Raw genomic sequence first — 17,764 nt, 5'->3', positions numbered from 1 at the left:
CGCCTCACATCGCCGTCTCCCGCCTTCAATTGAGCTGTGTGCAATGGCGTCTCTTGCGGCAGTATGCAGGGCGTCTGCCCGTGTCGTCGCTACCCGTTCCGTCGTCCGTAGTACGTTTCTGCTGGCCATCTCCTCCCTCTCGGTCCCTTTTGTCGCGCACCGACTAACACATGGTGACCTTTTTTCCCTTGCCGTGCAGCCTTCACCACATCGACGCGATGCCTCGCCGCTCAGAACTTTACCATGCCGGCCCTCTCGCCCACTATGACCGAGGGTAACATCGCCAGCTGGAAGGTCAAGGAGGGGGAGTCCTTCAGCGCCGGCGACGTGCTGCTCGAGATCGAGACCGACAAGGCCACCATGGACGTCGAGGCCCAGGATGACGGCGTTATGGTCAAGATCATGACGGCCGACGGTAGCAAGGCCGTTCAGGTCGGATCGCGGATCGCCGTCATCGCCGAGGCCGGCGACGACATCAGCTCACTCGAGATCCCCGCCGACGAGCAGCCCAAGGCCCAGCCTAGCCAGGCCACCAAGGAGACCGCCCCGACCGAGTCGAAGCCCGCCGAGAAGAAGAGCGCTCCCAAGCCCACGGGCACCGGAACATACGAGCACAAATACCCCCTCCTGCCGTCGGTCGGACACCTCGTCAAGGAGAAGGGCCTCAGCGAGGACGACGTCAGGAAGATCAAGGGCACTGGTCCCCATGGCCGGTTGCTCAAGGGTGATGTCCTCGCCTATCTCGGAGCCATCAACCCCGATACCCCCGCGGCCAACGAGTCCAACTTCAACGCCCTCATCCACCTCGACCTGAGCAACATCAAGGTCGCCGAGAAGAAGGCTCCCAAGGAGGCCCCGAAGGAGGCTGCCCCTGCTCCCAAGGCCCCCGTGATCGAGAACCTCGAGCTGTCCATCCCCGTCTCCCTGTCCAAGGTCATCGAGGTCCAGAACAAGATCCAGGATACTCTCGGCGTCTTCCTGCCCATCTCTACTTTTGTCGGCCGCGCCGCCGAGGTCGCCAACGACGCCCTCCCTGTCTTGAAGCGTGCTCCCACCACCGACGAGCTCTTCGACCAGGTTCTCGGCCTCGACAAGGTCAAGGCCGTCAAGGGTTCCCGCGGTGTCTACCTCCCCCAGATCTCCGCCATCCCTCCCGCGTCGCTGCTCGCCCCTAAACCCGCCGCCCGCAAGCAAACCGACATTATCGACATTCTTGCCGCCCCCAGCAAGAAGGCCGCTCCTAAGCCCGCCACCATCCACACCGTCCCCGGCATGTCCAGCGGCGCCAACCTCTTCACCCTGGTAGTCCCCAAGGCCGAGGAGGAGCGGGCACAGATCTTCCTGGAGCGCTGCAAGGTGATTCTGGAGGAGGAGCCCGGACGGCTGGTGTTGTGAGGTTATAAAGATTCCCTGTAATATATCATTTTCCGCTATAGACAATGGCTAGTAATTGCGCTTGGACGCTTTCTTGGTATGTTTCCTGACAGCTAGCCGCAGGTGTCTTGAGAACACCCGTCCATCACGGAGCAGTGTCTCAGGCAGTCATCTATTACTTATGCCTGGATATCTAATTATGAGAATTTCACATTGAAAGTAACATTATGAACGAATCTTGTTGCCACAATTCTCTCAGCCCTACGTGATTGAACACATGCACTTGAAGGGGCCGGGTCTTTGAGCTACCTTAAATTAGCCCTTGCTTTCCCTTACCACGGAAGAACTATCCAACATATGAATATTGCCCCACGACGCCTCATGCCCTTAGTGCCTGGGGACCTCCGAAGAGTTACGGCGAGAGACTCAATTGGAAACCCCTTCAATGGTGATACCTTGACCTCCTTTCCTCTTGCCTGAGGGAGCAGAACGCTAGGGCGGAGTGCGGCTCGGAGGTCCTTACACCGAGGAAATGGCTTCTATCTATTCGGAAACGAGCCCCAGGTCTCATCCCTACACCTCCTTAGAAAGAAGGAATTTCATAAGATGAACCATTCATCCAGTGATTTCTCAACGGCCTTCCGATTCCAGTAGATAAACCAATGTTGACCGTGTTGTTTGCTAACAGGGGGGCGGCGTGGAGGGCACCAACATGGATTGAAACCCTCCGAACCTGCAGTGCCAAGAATAGACACATCACTAAGTTCAAGGGAATGACATCCACAAATGTGGTCAATGATTCCTGGGGGGGCGTGGAGATGATCTTGCCAAGGGCAAAAGCAATATGGTAGTATCCCTTTTGGTGGTTGGTGGTTGAATCCATGTGATGCCGACGTGCTAGACCTACGCAACGGTCTGTCTCATACCCTGATCTTGTATTAATAAATTATTTTCTTGCCATCAACGTAACTTGGTTCGAAGCCGAGTTTAAATAAATGGCGAGGTTTTCAACGGCTGCACATGGCATCTCGTGTTGGTGTGGTTGAAGGATGAGCCATGCCGTTGACCAGTGGAAACAGCTTGTGTGTTTTTATATGATGACTGGCCAAGAATATGGCTTGCTGCCGTCTTTTTAGTGTATTGACTTGCTTGGTGAGTTTAGTAGCATAATATTGCGTCAGGACTGGGAACTGACAGCTGCCATCGACTGTAAGTTCAAGTTAAAGCCAAGGCGACCAATGGGCTTCAGAGCATGGGATGGCGATTCCAGACCAAGACAAACGTTAATTGCATTGGTCACAACCTGGGCGGGGATTCCCATCTTGGCAGGTGGCCTAGAATAGCAAGCTGAAGGACAATAAGTTGGTGTCTCACTCTTGGAAGATCTGCCCGCATGTAACCCTGGAGTCGTTTCGGATGCTCGCCCAAGGAAGCCTCGAGGCGTGCTAGAGGTCGGGAATAATCAAGAGCCATTCATGCAGAGGTGAGACAAGCTCTCTAAAGGGGGCGAGATTCACAAACTGACTAGTCACCTTGCATGGCAAAGGTGGTTTGTGATTGGGAAGCTGACATGCCGACTGCGTCGCCCAGTTCAAGTAGCGTTGTAAATCGCACCCAACAAAGACAGTGGCGTCTCACAGCAGCCTTAAGTGTCTCGGAGAGGGGGCTTTGATGAACCCAGCGACCCGGTCGTTGGACAAGACGGGGATGGACGTGTGTGCGGCCTCTGGTGCAACTCCCGAACCAGCATCTCAGAATCTCTACGGCCATTCCAGGAGATCGTCTTGATCGGTCCCATATCCGTCGCAGGCCGTAATCGCTTCATGAGGCCAATGATATGCTTCTCACGCAAGGGGCCACGAACTTGCCATCGAGTTCTGGAAAGGAGTACCTCCCCAGTACCGCCGTCTCAGGCTCTCTCTCAGCTGCTGCAACGACACGCCGACACGCCATGGCAAGCCTTCTGGACGCCACAGGCATTTGCTCGGCCTTTGCCAGAGTCGCTGCTTTCATCACATCGCATAGCATCATGCAACCCTTTCCGAACTGCTAGGACGGCTTCTAGTTGGATGCCGCCCTCCTGCCTTGGTCAGGCGGGTGGTAGAAAGACCTTGACCTCCCTCACACAGCTGGCCCCGGATGCTCACTCAGGTCATTATCCGCACTCTGCTGCTCTCACACTCGCTTGCTTCCGACTTCCGAGTGCTCTACCCGGCCTCTTTGATCAGCTACCAGTGCGAGATCTCAACATCAACTGACAAAGCATCACAAACCCCGGATCCGAAGGTCCTTGCGCAACACCATCATTCGGACAGGGCTCCTAGCTTGGTCACATCCGCATACGCACACTCCAACTACTGCTTCGGAGTTGAAGCTGCGGCTCCCCGACTGACCGGAAGCTCAGTTGCTGGTCAAGGCGACTTGAGCTTGCTGGGAGAAAGGAGGAGTACTCTCACCTATTCGCGCGTGTAAACCTCTCGCCTGGAGCAACACAAGCAGTTATTGCTCTACAGACTCTTCGAATATCTCTCGACTGCTCATCATATCCTGCGGGAGAACATTCGTTTCGTTGTCATCTCTTGACCTTACCTCTTTGCTGCCATATACCCCCTTATTCATCAACAAACTTTGCTGCATACATCCTGCATACATATCCGCCATGACGCGAGCCAGGGTGCGGCCCGACATGCGCAAGAGAGCCGCAACGGCTTGTAACACCTGTAAGAAACGCAAGCAGAAGGTGAGAGACCAACCCAGCCAAGAACAATGGCCCCTGTTTCCCGTCCATGAGTTGAGCACATGTTACACAACCGGCTTTAGAGCCGCCATGCACTCGCCCACCACTTGCATGACACCCTTGGTTGCCTGCAACTTCCCCAGCCATCCATTGCCTTTCAAATCCTTTCCCCAGTTGCAGTTGTCGCTGTCTCTTACCGACACTGGGCTGAGCCCAAAGTCGCTTCTCATACATCTATGCTAGCACAGCGCTACTTCTCTTTCTCACTACTAACTCAACCTTGGGCAGTGCGACTCCCATAGGCCCTGCAACCCCTGTCGCAAGAGAAGAGTGGTTTGTCGGGACCATGGCGACAAAAGCCCAGAACCGAGTAATCGGGTCATATCGAGGTCGCCTTCAAAACAACGTTGTGCTGACCGGTCCCCTGACTCCTCTGGCTATGTTTACGCGGACATGGACTCAGACAACACGGACGATGGAAATCATCAAAAAGTCCTGCCAATGTGGGTTTCCAGTTCAAACTTTGACCAAACCGTCGTTGCCTTGAAGCCAGGGGAAGTGGAATTGCACACGGAAGCATGGATGATGCGAGACCTCACTAACAGGGGCTGTGAGTATCTCCCCCATGAAGGCTCTGCTGCTTGCTGCTGCTAACAAGACCAAGTTTATGTTGGCAATTCCTCGACTTCCTCCTCCCTGGTCGTTATCAGCACTGTCGTGGGGTTCGTTTTGGGAGACTCTTCTTTTACCGACGACCCAGACCGCTTCAAGATGCCAGAGGCCCCCTTTATAGCCCCCTCTTCACCCCAGGCCCGGGCATTGCTGCCTGAGATAAAGCATGCTAGGATATTGATAAAGTCGTTCTTTGATAACGTAAGTCATTGTTGCCTTATGCTGGAAGTCCGTATGATCTCTAACCCCCACAGACGCAAGGCCTGCTTTGGGTTTTGGATCCGAACTGGACAGACACGGCCTTGAACCGTGTCTACGCCGCGCCAGACTCTGCTGCCGCTTCAGATCGTTGCCTCATATATCTCGTCCTAGCCATTGGGTTTACCATGGGCCCAGTTGCCCTCTCACCAGACCACAGCGCGCTGTCATTCATGAGATGCGCATGCTTGATGACCAATGGGGAGAAAGGTTGGCCGCCGCCAAATCAATAGGCGATCCGATGACAGCTTTTGAGGATGAGGGTTGGTCTGAAGATGGCGGGCTGTGGTCTGTCCAGGCTCTTGCGCTGATGTCTTATTTCACGTTGCTGGTATCACGACGGAATGCTGCCTATGCGTACTGTGGTAAGTACTATACTATTTCTTGTTCTTCAAGCGAAACTAACCCAATTGTAGGCATGGCTGTTCGATCTGCTTATGCCCTCGGAATACATATGGCCCCTCGGACGGATGTCTTGTTCACTGACCAGCATGTAAAGCTGCTGAGACGAAACATTTGGAGAAGCCTGTTTATCCTTGACAGATTTCTCGCAGCATCTCTGGGACGACCACTGGCAATGCCAGAACAAGACTGTTCTCATAACTCACTCCAAGTACCAGCAGCATCATCCAACCATGGAAGATCACGCTCTGTACTTGATGCGTCCGTCGAGGGGTGCGATATCATCGGACAAGCCTTGACTAAGATCTACTCAAGCAGCAGAATCTGTTCCGAGGCAGCACACGGGATGATGAAGGATCTTGAGGCTTGGTCCAGGCGGAACCTGTCGTTGACAAAGATGTCTTTCCCAACGGCGATGGACGCCAGCGTCTTCGCTAGGGCCTGGCTCAAAGCTCACATTCTAGGCCACTACGCCAACATTCTTCTTTGTCGACCGTTTTTTCTTGATCTTTTCATGAAAACAACAGTAAACGAAGATGGGCTGATACGGACATGTATGGCAAGACCATCGTGAATCACCTGCGAGCTGAGTGAAATATGCGTATACCAATCGCTTCAGATGATCAAGCTCGTCAGGTGGGCCATTGATTCGCACGAGATGCGTGTTTTTGACTCTTCGACTCTGTAAGTGTCAAGTACCATTGCTTTTGTCCGACACATGTTCTAACCAAGCCAAGGCACATATTATTTGACGCGGCTCTCATTGTGCTCAGCAACGATTATGCCGGCATACATAATGTTCCCCATGCTGAATTCTGGATAACTCAGGCCATGGACGCTCTGAAGATGTCAGCAGGTCCACACCGTCATGCCGACAAGTTTGTCGGTATCTTGGAGTCATTTCGACAGGCGAGGAAGGGAGAGAGATCAGAGGAATACTGGAAAAAAGATATTGGATTGGCAGGCCATGGTGAGCTATACCAGCTGTCGACAGGGAGCTTTGTTCAAGGTCGGCCCCCTTCTTGCTCACCAGCCAACAATGCTTGGATTTCGCCATGCGAGAGCCGTCGTGGATCGCTGGCAATCATGTATCCCTGGGGAACGCAAAACAAGGATGGCGGTCCTTTAGGGAGTTGGCCTACGGTCTCATTGACGGACAACAACACGCCTCAATCCCAGGGCCTGACTGATGGTACAGGGAGCTCGCATGGCAAAGAGGGAGAGGTTGGCTTCGATTGGCGGTTGGCAAAGCAATGAAGTACTTGACTGTGACACGGCTGGTCTAGCTTGACAGGGGAGTATGGCTAGGGAGGAGATGGGGCGGAGTTACTAAGTGTACCAAAGCGGGATGGGCAAGTTGTGTCGATATTGTATGATTAGAGGAGGGTAATTGGGTTATTGATTATTTAATGGGTATTATATTCCAATGTAGCTATATTTCGAGTTACGGTCCTTGAAGAAGACGTTTCTTCCCAAGGTGACGGTTGACACGAGAGCAGGATATCATGCAGCTTGATGGACGCGTAGACACGGCAGGGGTCACAAAGTGAGGCTGCTGGTTGAGTACCATGTTTATCAACATGATGGATGACCTGGACTCTGAAGGGCAAGGAACAGGCCAAGCTAAAGCAGACAGGTTGGCTGACAGACCAGAATAACATCCATGATATGGCACTCCTCTGGCCCCCAACATGCATGCCTGCATACCTACGTCGATAGTCCCGTCGTCACACCGGAGCACCCTTCCGACTCAGATCGGGACCATCGCGCCGACCATCCTGTTTTTGGTAATCGTACGAAATACGGACTGGAGAGGGAGAAGGATCTCCTACACTCTAACCCGATCCCGCACTCAGCCCAAACCGCGAGACCCGGTGAGCCGGAAAGCAACCAAAAGGGTCTCTCCGCTTGGCGTTCCGCAGGTAGCAAGGTACTATAAATTAGATGGGGGGGGGGGGGGGGACGCGGGAAATCCTTGAAATGTTTGCTTGATAGATCATTTTTTTTCTTCAGCAAAGCTTCGCAAACAAGTTCCGGTACCGCCTTGACGAATAGAACGGCACGGCTGGGGAGGCAGCGCAGTTTGTCATGTATGCAGGAGAAGCAGCATAGATGTTTGCTTCTTACAGTACGGCTGGATCCAAGAGCGGTCTGGGACAGATGTGTGTATATACAAGATATGTACAACCCCCTCCCCCCTGTTAGACTGCATGATCGGCGGGCGAGGGAAAAAAAGCAATGTGTGAGTTATGCGGATAACGCCCCGGACGTGCAAGGCCAAGGCGGAGGCTTATTGTCAGCTGCTTGAACATACGCCACGTATCATTTGCCAGATACTAGCTCGGCAGTTGGAAGTGTCTGTGTCTGAGGAGGAAGGGGGCGTATAGATGAGAAAAGTCTTGGATTGCCATGTCTCTGAAGAGGCAGCTCAAAAAAGTGCTAGCATACAGTGATCCCCCCTTCTCTCTCTCATCACCAGCTCTCAGGGCCAAAGCGTTCCCCCTGGGCCACGTGCGCCTGGATGGCTGTGCCCTGGACGTCCATGGTGGTAGACACGACATTGTTCCCCCACCAGCTAGGCGGCTCAACGCCATGCAGCGTAAAGGCAAAGAAGATGAAGAGCGTGGCCAGGGCGAGGCCGAGGTCCAGGGCCGACGAGGTGAGGAAGTTGAGCCTCGTCCACCACCGAAAGTGCCGCTTCTTGATCCAGAACTGGAAGACAAAGCCCACGACGCCCCAGGAGAGGTAGTTGAGGGGGGTGGCCGGGGGAATGGCGCCGGCTCCGCCGAATATGAGGGGTGCCATGAGGTAGCGGACGGGGGACCTGGGCCAGCGCTTGGCGGCGAGGTAGATGACGATGGGCGTGATGGCGCCGACTATGAAGAAGGTGAAAAGGCCCGAGTAGACTTGGCCGGGGGAGAACATGCGGGCAGGGCCAAGTAGGCCCCAGATGATGGAGGCTACTACATGTTAGACGGTGTTTCATAGTCGAGAGTATCTACTCACCAGCAAAGAAGACGCGGCCGCCAGGGCATGTAAAGTGGTCAGCCTGGTGTGGTTCACAGACGTCTTCAATATTGTTCAGGGCCAAGTTCAAGACTACGATCTGGATGAAGCATGAAAATGTCGTGGCCACGACTTGGGTTAGAAACATTGTTCGAGGCGGGATCTTCATGTAGTGACCAAACTTGAGGTCAGATACGAAGCGGAGGGATTGGGCCCTGGGACGGTTAGCTATTGTCAAAGGTGCTAGAAGAGAGGAACCTACATTGTAATGTATCCATATGTCTTGAAGCTAGAGGTGAAGTTAGCAGAGTTCTTACAAGTGACAGGTACCTACATACATCATCAGTGCCAGAGGACGGCCCGGCTGGAGGTAGCCGTAGATGAACTCGGTCAAAACGTTGAGGCCAATCTGAGTATTTGTAACGGCCTGGATAATACCAATTGGCAGAGCAAAGCCAAACGAGATGGCAATGGCCAGCAAGAACGCCCACCAGCTGAGGTTTGTAGGGAACCCAAGAACAGTGTAGAACCCAATGAGAAGCATCTGCACCAACGTTAGCCATGCGTCTGGAGGAAGAACCGAGGGGAACTTGCAGCGGCAAAGAGAGACATGTACCACCACGTGGGAGCTTCCTTGTACTTGTTCATGAGCTTCATGTGGATATCCGGCTTCTCCTTGGTACTGTTCCTCCACTGCTGCCAGATCTGTTTCCCGTTGTGCAGGTATGTGTACACGACGAGCGACGATATGGCGGCAAAGGATAGGCCGTAGGACATAGCGAATGTGGTGCTTAACTCTGTGAGCTAAAGCCACTCAAGAATGTAAGTTTGACAAACCTGATGAATAGGGGCGAGTAGTTCTTGTACTCTTCCTCGTCCAGAGTAAACTCGGGTGTCAGAATACGCGTCGTGTTGTACGGAGCTCCCGTGTTGTCGTATGTGCTCGAGTCGCTCATTGGCAGGTATTCAGCATACCACACTCCGCCATAGTGAAGAAACGACGAGAGCACGATGAAGAATGTGCCAACTCCGATGAGCGTGTTGGCGATGGCATGCCTAGACTTATTCAGAGGTCATCCTAGAGTTAAGCTGAGCAAGTTCAACTTACCAGGGCGGAATGAGTGGTGAGCCCACGTAACCCGCAATCTGTGTCCAGTCAAACGTGATAGGGAGAAGCGACAACCCCGTCTGGCCTCCAAACAACTGGTTCACGACGGGATTCTGAGGCGCCAGCCAGGTGGCGACGGCAAAGATGCTCAGGAACTGGGCTAGGAAGCCCGGGATGAAGTAGTAGGCAAAGGCACAGCCGGTGACGATGGTGAACCATCTGTAGCGGTGCATGGTGCCTCCGATAATGGTAGGGTCTGGCGCGTCGTTTCTCTCGTACATGGCATTCATGAGGGTTACGCCTACGAGGTTCTCGGGCCATATCATGGAAGCAGGGTACACTTTGACGGTCAGCTCATTGGGCTTGTTCTTCATCATGATAAACTCACCTAGGAACTTGCGTAGCATGCCTGCAATGCCATAGCCCACTGACTGCGTCGAGATAGTCAACAGGAGCTGAAACGTAATGCCAAAGTTCTGCTTATAAAACACGAGCTGGGCTAGGATGATATCCGTAGCATAGGCAACCGAAAAAGAAACACTAGCCATGACGACAATGATGGCATGCTCCTTGATGTTGAACGGCCCCGGGTTGAGCGTCCACCTGACGCCAAACGTGGTAAATTCCCTGTCCGGGACGAACCTCGCCCACCCGTGGCCCATGGGCCAGGCGATGATCTGGGCGATGAGGGGCCCGATGCTGATGGAGGGCTGGCGGAGGGAGAAGAGGGTGTTCATCGAGGCGCCCAGGACGACGAGGAGCATGCCGATGGTCCAGGCCCTGACTGTGTTGCACGGGAGATCTTCGTCGTAGTTCCGTACCGCGGCTCTGACTTCTGGGTAAGGAGAGTTTTCCTCGTCTTCCTCATCGTCATTCTTGATAAGTGCTGCTTCATCTCCAGAGTCCTCGGAACCCTTCCGTCTCGTCTCATACTCCTCGGGGAGATTGGGGTCCATGAGGAGCTCATACTCTGAGCCTTGATCATCATCGTCGTCATTCCGAGCCCCGCTGGCTGCCCATTCATGAAGGCGATGCTTGAGGTTATCGCTTGAAGGATCCTCCACCTCTAGCGATGTCGACAGCCGCCCACTAGGGCCCCCAATGGTCTGTCCAATGGCCTCCGCCGGCATTGCGGAGCCTGGCTTCTGACTGCGAGGCATTATGAGACTGTTGAAGCCTCCTGGCCCCCAGATTCACCTATATCAGCTCGAGTTCATCCACCGGCTCAGACACAGGGTCCTCGTAGAAAGTCCCGGGAGACTATGGGGGTGAGATAGTAAGAGCTGACGTGTAGACGCGTCTCGACTAAAAGAATGCCACGTGCAACAAAGAATAGTACAGAACCGCTATATATCAGATATATCAATGAATATCCAAGATTGAGCGAGATATTTGTCGAGATTTTTAGTCGTCAAAGAGTTGTCTCAGTGTAGGAGCAACGGGGTGAAACGTGTTTGCTTCGCGTCTTTTGTGCTCCGTTTTGAGCAGGTGGCGTCTTATTCAGATCTTGGGCGCATGACCATTTAAACAACATATATATCTTTGTCAGAAATTCATATTTAAAAGATGAATTATTTGGTCAAATATTTTCAATGTCAAAAAGATACAAAGAAAGGGAATCTTGAATTGATTGTCAATGGCTTATCGTGACGATGCAACGCCCCTGCATCATGAACGGGAAGCACAGTGCGCTAAACCAAAGTGGGAAATTTTCGACATGACCCAGGGTCTACCAACTTACATCTCAAAGGTACAAACTTGACGACACCTTTAGATTCTTCAACTTCTCATATTCCCCTTTCAAACTCGGCATGGGATCATAATGCGTCGGGTAGTCGTGACTGGCCTCGGCGCCATCACGCCCCTGGGAGTCGGCGTCAGGCGGACTTGGACCCGTCTCTTGGCCGGCGAGTCTGGCATCGTCAGCGTCGCAGACTTGGAGCCTCGGGCGCGGTGGAGGGAGCTGACGAGTACTGTAGCTGGGATAGTTCCCAGCGGTGAGGGAGAAGGTAAATGGAGGGCCTCGGACTGGCTCAGCACGACAGAGCAGCGCCGCATGTCCAAGTTTACGCAGTACGCCATTGCCGCCAGCGACATGGCTCTCAAGGACGCTGGGTGGGAACCAAAAGATGAACGCGAGCTTGAGGAGACAGGTGTGTGTCTCGGGAGCGGTATCGGAAATCTCGATGAAATCTATGAGACGAGTTTGGTGCACGATCAAGGTGTAAGGCTTCGAGTTGGGCTGAGAGAGAGCCGGCGCTGACTGCTTGTCAGGGATATAAAAAGGTGTCACCACTCTTCGTCCCAAAGATTCTCATCAACATGGCTGCTGGCCATATCGCTATGAAGTACGGGTTTCAGGGTCCAAATCATGCTGCTACGACAGCCTGTACAACCGGCGCTCACTCAATTGGAGATGCCTCACGCTTCATCGCCATGGGAGACGCCAATGTCATGGCCGCAGGAGGTTCAGAGTCATGCATCCACCCTCTGACTTTTGCCGGCTTCGGAAGGGCCAGGTCTTTATCCACGGCCTATAACGACAATCCACAGGCAAGTTGTCGACCGTTTGACGCTGACCGAAATGGGTTCGTCGTCGCTGAAGGTGCTGCTGTGTGTGTACTCGAAGAGCTGGAGCATGCCAAGGCGCGGGGGGCTCGCATCTACGCCGAGATCAAGGGCTACGGATGCAGCGGCGATGCGTACCACATGACGGCGCCTCGAGAAGATGGTCGTGGTGCCCTTCTCGCCATGACAAAAGCACTGAAGAATGCTGGCATCAAGCCTTCGCAGGTCGACTATGTCAACGCTCATGCCACGGCTACCCAAGTTGGCGATATAGCCGAGACTTCAGCCATCCGAAGTCTCATGATGGGCGACGAGGGCCACGCTCGTGGGTCAGATATTACTGTTAGCAGCACCAAGGGGGCAGTTGGACACCTGCTTGGCGCTGCTGGTGCCATTGAGGCTCTGTTCTCTATCCTGGCCATCCATGAGGTACGTGAAACCCTTGAAATACACCCAGGCTTGCGATTGACAATTTTCCTAGGGAATTGTGCCTGCGACGCTGAACCTAGAGAAGCCTGATGTTGGAGTCGCTTTCAACTTTGTACCCAAGGAAGCTCAAGAGAAGGATATTGGAGTGGCCATCTCCAATAGCTTTGGGTTTGGTGGGACAAACAGCTCATTGGTGTTTTCCAAATTCCAATAGTTTCACCTCTGTAAGATGTAAAAATATGTATTTTTATTATCATGATTCTCATAAAGAGTTGTTGATGTTCCTTTGTGGTTGCGGTGGTTGTGGAGGCTATTTAGCACAGTGTCTCACAGTGCCGATGGCACCAAGGGTCCTCCGCTGCCGACATTCTCCCGGGCCACTCACATGGCAAACAATTTCTCTGCCATTGAAAGATTGAAGCCGTCATGCACCCGGCCATGACGTGAAGGACCCCGGACGGACCCAGCATTCTCCCTCCTCGACCCAGCGCCTCTCAATCTTCCTCCCAGAACTTCACTCACAATGAGCTTGACCTGCGAGACCTGTAGGACACAGGCCCGGACCGTCCTCCGGGCCGCAATCCGCGCCGGCGCATCACGAGCTGCCGCTGCCCCGAGGACGAATTTTATAACCCCCGCGAGAGCGCCCGCCTCTGTCCCCGTGAGGCAGTTCAGCAAGACGAGCGAGAGGAGCCTCCTCAAGGGCCTCGGGAGCGCCATGGCTGAGCCTTACCGCGTGCTGGGCGCTACGGAGCAGTTGTTCAAGGCGTCGTCAAAGGCTGCCGACTACCACATCACCGAGAAGGAGCGGAAGAACGATCAGGTGCAGGTTGCGGAGGACGGTGAAGAGATTGGCCACTCTCTGAACCCAGATAGCGTATGGCATCACAGTACGTCTGCCACCTCCCCATTCATGCTTTAATTGCTAACATGCTCAGCCTTCAAACTCCCTCCCACATTCAGCACCTGGTCCCACGTCACCATGCTTCACCTCTACCTCATCAACGCACGGATACGCTGCTTCGAGCGCGAGCCCTTCCATAACTGGCAGCACCAGCTGACGGACCACTTCTTTTTCGAATGCGAGAAGAAGATGCACATCGACCATCACATTACGTCGAGCGCCCTGCGGCAGCGCTACCTCAAGGATATTTTTGTGCAGTGGCGGGGTCTGCTGCTGGCGTATGATGAGGGGCTGATCAAGGGTGACGCCGTGCTGGCGAGTGCTGTCTGGAGAAACCTGTTCAAGGGTTCGCCTGACGCTGATCCTCGTGCTCTGCTTGCTATTGTGGGTTGGATGCGATCGACGCTGCTGCAATTTGAGGCTGCTAGCGATAACATGCTCGCTACACAACTTCCCCAGATCCTCAGCAAGCCCGTCGACGTCTTCTGGACAAGACTGGAGAAGCAGCTAAGCGGACAGCAAGACGATGTCACCCCAGCGAGAGAGCCGGTGAAGCATGAAGCAGAGGTTGTGCCGCCAGAGGGAGCGGCCAAGGTCTCTGCGACTTGAGAGGATGTTATGTATTATCAAATGTTTACGAACTATGCAAAAAATTAGAACCGGGCTGGGTTGTTAAAAAGGGGTGTATGAATAGGTAGGGCATTGGAGTGTGGGCTTGGGGCATCTTGATTGTTGTACCTATGTATATACGAAGATAACGCATGGATGATATCCCATCTCATTTGGATTACCATATTCTAGCTCTTCTAATCGACCTTTTCCCACATTTGAAATTCATACTTGGTCCCTGCCTCTTCCTCACCATCTTCGGAAATCTCTTCACCTGTCCAGCTCGCCAGCTCTTCCCTCGGCTTCTTAACCCAGTTTCCGGACTTTTCCCCTTTTAGTTCAACCGGGAAAAAGGTGTCACACTCAAAGTCACGCTCGATACTCGTGAGCAGCACCCGTCGGGCCTCGAATAGCTCCAGGGCGGCAGCGTAGATTTGCGCACCGCCCATGACGAACACACGTGCGACGTCGGCTCGGGCTCGGGCGTACCGGAGCGCGTGCTCTAGAGATGATACCCGGACGGGCTCTTTGTCGCCGACGGTAGGCGCTGGGTCTCCAGGACCTGCTGAGCGGGTGATGATGATGTTGAGACGGTCTTTGAGCGGCCGGAATTTGACAGGGATTGAGTCCCAGGTTTTTCGGCCCATGATGACGGCGTTTAGAGAAGCAGGAGGTGACTAAACTCTCTGTCAGTTTCCAGTATCTGATGCTATACGCGCGGTGTGAATGAATTGAATCGAGTACCTGTGACGGAAGCCGCGTCGTCACGCGCGCAAAGTACTTCATCTCCTTGCGAAGACCTGTCCAGGGCATCTTCCCGTGGGCGCCGATGCCCATATTTCGCGTCGCGGCGACGATGAGGGTGAGTTCGAGAGGCTGCATTTTTGCTGTTGGTGATGGTAATGGCTGAAGATTTTGGCGGAGTGTCGAGCTCAAAGTGAGTGAGTGGGTTTGTGTCACTTACAATTGGCTCAGCTACAGGCAAATACAAATGTCACGAAAAATTGAAGAATGTATGTTTGATTTATTACGGTCAATTGCTAGCTGAAAATAAAGTCTCCTTGGAATTCTCGAAATGTAATTCTTTCGCTCTCATCTGAGTCTCCTCCGATACCAATATCCGACTTACAGCTTGGATGAAGGTGGCAGCACCTCGACGTCCTGGAATGGAATCCCCAGAAATCGATACACATGGTTGAACCTATACTCAAGTCAGAAAGACCCTCGTCGAATAACCAAAAAAGACTCACCTGTCGCTCCCAAAGAATGGCTCCGACTTTCCATCCCGGTTCGTCACCCACAGCCACGGCGCACCAAAAGCGCCCTTATCAACAGCCTCTGCCGTCAGCTGCTTCACCTTTTCCTTCGTGCTCTCCCTCCCCGCCATAATCTTCTTCACATCCTCATCCGTGAAAAGCTTCTTGCCTGATCCACCGTCAAGTTCATCCGTAGCTTCAGACAGTGCTGCTATGAGGTTGGCGTCCTCGGCGAGGTTCATATGCGGGGGCAACCATATCTTGTGAAAGAAAAAGCGAAAGGTTGCGAGGAAAGTCGACTCTGGGTAGTTTTCCTTGATGAATTGCAGAGCGCGCAGCGGTGAGAGGGTCTTTGCGATGGCAAAGATGTCGGGTGGTGAGCCTCGGTAAGGAATTGAGAGGCGCGCAGCGGCACGGCGACTATCGTCGTCGAGGTATTTAGCCTTGGCTGGAAGCATCCACGGAGGCTTATTTCCTAGAATTTTGTAAGAAGAAGAGGAGGAAGAGATAGAGTATTGCCATACCGGAGAGGTTGTTGATACCGCCGAGAAAGACGGGGTGGAATCTAGGACAAGTTAGCAATTGTTAAGAGAGTCACATAGAAACAGAAATACATACTCTACTTTGACTCCATGAGCAGCAAGCTTGTCAATGTTCTGCCTCAAATCCGCATACCCAACATAGCTAAAAAAGGACACTACAACCAACAGTCAGCAACTGCACCAGATTATATTATCGCAAACACTCACCAATGTCCAGGTAGCAATCAATGCGCCCTCCCATCTTCTGCAGTGTTTACTGATCTCTCTCTCCTATGTTGGTAGGAAAAGGTAGTTGTTGTGATCTTGATTATTTAAGACGTGATCCTTCTTCCCCCCTGTGTTACCCAAAAACGCGGAGCGGACGCGGGGCCCCCGGGTTCCATGTGGAGTGTGGGGATGCCGAGGTTCGGATAGTTTACGTATCCACCACCGAGCAAGGGGTGCCGAGCATCACCGTTCGTATCAGTAATCAACCCGTAGATATACTTATACGTGAATTCAAGAGGAAAGAGTTTCCCGGGGCATCATCCAGATAGCCAGAGCAAACATCATCAACTCAGTATCCATGGCATCTACCAAGCCCGTCGCTCTCGTCGTCGGTGCCTCACGGGGCATCGGCCGTCAGGTCGCCGTCGACCTTGGTCGGAATGGCTACGCTGGTCCGTAACACTCTCTCAAGGGCTATACATCTCAACTAACGCGCAATCAAGTCGTCGTTGCTGCTAAAACCATCAGCGACCCTGCCAAGCCCGCAGGTCCCTTCCCGCCAGACCCCAACTCCTCGGCCTCAACCATCACCACCGTCGCCAGGGAGATCACAGAGGCTGGCGGCCAAGCAACAGCCGTCCAAGTCGATGTCCGCTCCCCAGAGAGTGTTGATGCCCTCGTGTCCAAAACACTATCGGTAACTCTTCCTCAAGCCCCATTACATTCACCACTAACACAACCAGACATATGGTCGTCTAGATGTCCTCATCTACAACTCAGGCGCCATCTTCTGGGCCCCCGTGGCGTCTACTCCCGTAAAGCGTTTCCAGCTCATGCAACGCGTCAACCCAGAAGGACTCTACGCAACAGTCCAGGCTGCTCTTCCCCATCTCCCTTCCACAGGCCGTATAGTAGTCGTCAGTCCGCCAATCTACAGCCGCTTCCTCCGCGGCAAGACGGCATATGCCATGGGCAAGGTAGGAATGAGTGTCTTGACAAAGGGTCTTGCCATGGACTTTGAGCGTGAGGGGAAGAAGGACATGGCTATTACGAGCATCTGGCCAGCTGTGGTGCGTAAACTCGAGTAATGTCGAACAGAACGCTGCTAATCATTGTCAGGCCATCGAATCTGCTGCTACTCAACAGTTCACTGTCAAGAACCCAGACGAAGCCAACGACCTGCGCAAGGCAACTATCTTCTCCGATGCCATCCTCGCCATCCTCCAGGCTCCCCCCTCTGTCGTCAACGGCGAACTCCTCCTCGACGAGGACTTTCTCCGTGAGCACGCCGGAGTCACAGACTTTTCCAAGTACAACGTCGTCCCGGGAACCACACCCCGTCGTATCATGCCCCAAAAGCTGCCAGACCTGACTGTGGCCGAGCAGGCCGATGAAGGAAAGCGATATGATAGCACCAAGGCCAAGTTGTAAACATGCGGCATCATTGAATGTATTTTATGTATACATGAGGGTAAAGAGACCAGTGTACAGGAAGCAAGTAATATGAAAAAATAAACTGTGCAGTGTTTGATATCCTCTAAGCCAGACGGACACATCTCTCCTCCATAGCCAAGCGGCTGCAACACCCCAACTCCTGAACATGGTTTCAATCAATCACCCAACTCTTTGCACTGGCTTCCGGCTTTTCCTTTACAAGATGACGTTTCCCTTAACATTCCGCAACTCCGATCC

At 53.3% G+C, this 17,764-nt stretch overlaps 8 protein-coding genes across 8 annotated transcripts; 5 read left to right on the top strand and 3 right to left on the bottom strand.

Annotated features, from left to right (window-relative positions):
- Positions 1-43: 43 nt before the first annotated feature.
- Positions 44-1,395, top strand: LRP88_09747 (uncharacterized protein; the record flags this gene model as incomplete). Its single annotated transcript, XM_083246225.1, has 2 exons — positions 44-110; positions 200-1,395. 2 exons carry the CDS (start codon positions 44-46, stop codon positions 1,393-1,395), a joined length of 1,263 nt encoding a protein of 420 aa, XP_083097338.1.
- A 3,217-nt stretch (positions 1,396-4,612) lies between these two features.
- On the top strand, positions 4,613-5,742 carry LRP88_09746 (transcription factor domain-containing protein; the record flags this gene model as incomplete). The annotated part of the gene is made up of 6 exons (XM_083246224.1): positions 4,613-4,721; positions 4,776-4,984; positions 5,038-5,148; positions 5,202-5,406; positions 5,458-5,534; positions 5,596-5,742. 6 exons carry the CDS (start codon positions 4,613-4,615, stop codon positions 5,740-5,742), a joined length of 858 nt encoding a protein of 285 aa, XP_083097337.1.
- Positions 5,743-7,915: 2,173 nt separating this feature from the next.
- Positions 7,916-10,717, bottom strand: LRP88_09745 (OPT oligopeptide transporter protein-domain-containing protein; the record flags this gene model as incomplete). Its single annotated transcript, XM_083246223.1, has 7 exons — positions 7,916-8,403; positions 8,507-8,664; positions 8,712-8,738; positions 8,788-8,943; positions 9,069-9,239; positions 9,287-9,505; positions 9,558-10,717. The coding sequence occupies 7 exons, from the start codon at positions 10,715-10,717 to the stop codon at positions 7,916-7,918; spliced, it is 2,379 nt and encodes a 792-aa protein (XP_083097336.1).
- Positions 10,718-11,379: 662 nt separating this feature from the next.
- Positions 11,380-12,768, top strand: LRP88_09744 (thiolase-like protein; the record flags this gene model as incomplete). Its single annotated transcript, XM_083246222.1, has 3 exons — positions 11,380-11,781; positions 11,832-12,554; positions 12,607-12,768. The coding sequence occupies 3 exons, from the start codon at positions 11,380-11,382 to the stop codon at positions 12,766-12,768; spliced, it is 1,287 nt and encodes a 428-aa protein (XP_083097335.1).
- A 309-nt stretch (positions 12,769-13,077) lies between these two features.
- LRP88_09743 (ubiquinol-cytochrome C chaperone family protein) lies at positions 13,078-14,067 on the top strand (the record flags this gene model as incomplete). The annotated part of the gene is made up of 2 exons (XM_083246221.1): positions 13,078-13,444; positions 13,493-14,067. The coding sequence occupies 2 exons, from the start codon at positions 13,078-13,080 to the stop codon at positions 14,065-14,067; spliced, it is 942 nt and encodes a 313-aa protein (XP_083097334.1).
- Positions 14,068-14,264: 197 nt separating this feature from the next.
- On the bottom strand, positions 14,265-14,949 carry LRP88_09742 (dihydrofolate reductase; the record flags this gene model as incomplete). Its single annotated transcript, XM_083246220.1, has 2 exons — positions 14,265-14,744; positions 14,812-14,949. 2 exons carry the CDS (start codon positions 14,947-14,949, stop codon positions 14,265-14,267), a joined length of 618 nt encoding a protein of 205 aa, XP_083097333.1.
- A 243-nt stretch (positions 14,950-15,192) lies between these two features.
- Positions 15,193-16,106, bottom strand: LRP88_09741 (thioredoxin-like protein; the record flags this gene model as incomplete). Its single annotated transcript, XM_083246219.1, has 5 exons — positions 15,193-15,268; positions 15,318-15,798; positions 15,848-15,888; positions 15,942-16,020; positions 16,073-16,106. 5 exons carry the CDS (start codon positions 16,104-16,106, stop codon positions 15,193-15,195), a joined length of 711 nt encoding a protein of 236 aa, XP_083097332.1.
- Positions 16,107-16,430: 324 nt separating this feature from the next.
- LRP88_09740 (uncharacterized protein) lies at positions 16,431-17,503 on the top strand (the record flags this gene model as incomplete). Its single annotated transcript, XM_083246218.1, has 4 exons — positions 16,431-16,524; positions 16,576-16,751; positions 16,816-17,142; positions 17,192-17,503. 4 exons carry the CDS (start codon positions 16,431-16,433, stop codon positions 17,501-17,503), a joined length of 909 nt encoding a protein of 302 aa, XP_083097331.1.
- Positions 17,504-17,764: the final 261 nt, after the last annotated feature.

This window comes from Fusarium phalaenopsidis, assembly GCF_050370095.1.
Source record: "Fusarium phalaenopsidis strain FUZ10S chromosome Unknown contig_32304, whole genome shotgun sequence".
NCBI lineage: Eukaryota > Fungi > Ascomycota > Sordariomycetes > Hypocreales > Nectriaceae > Fusarium > Fusarium phalaenopsidis.
The sequence above is the reverse complement of the archived record's forward strand: the minus strand, read 5'-3'. Positions and strand labels throughout refer to the sequence as shown.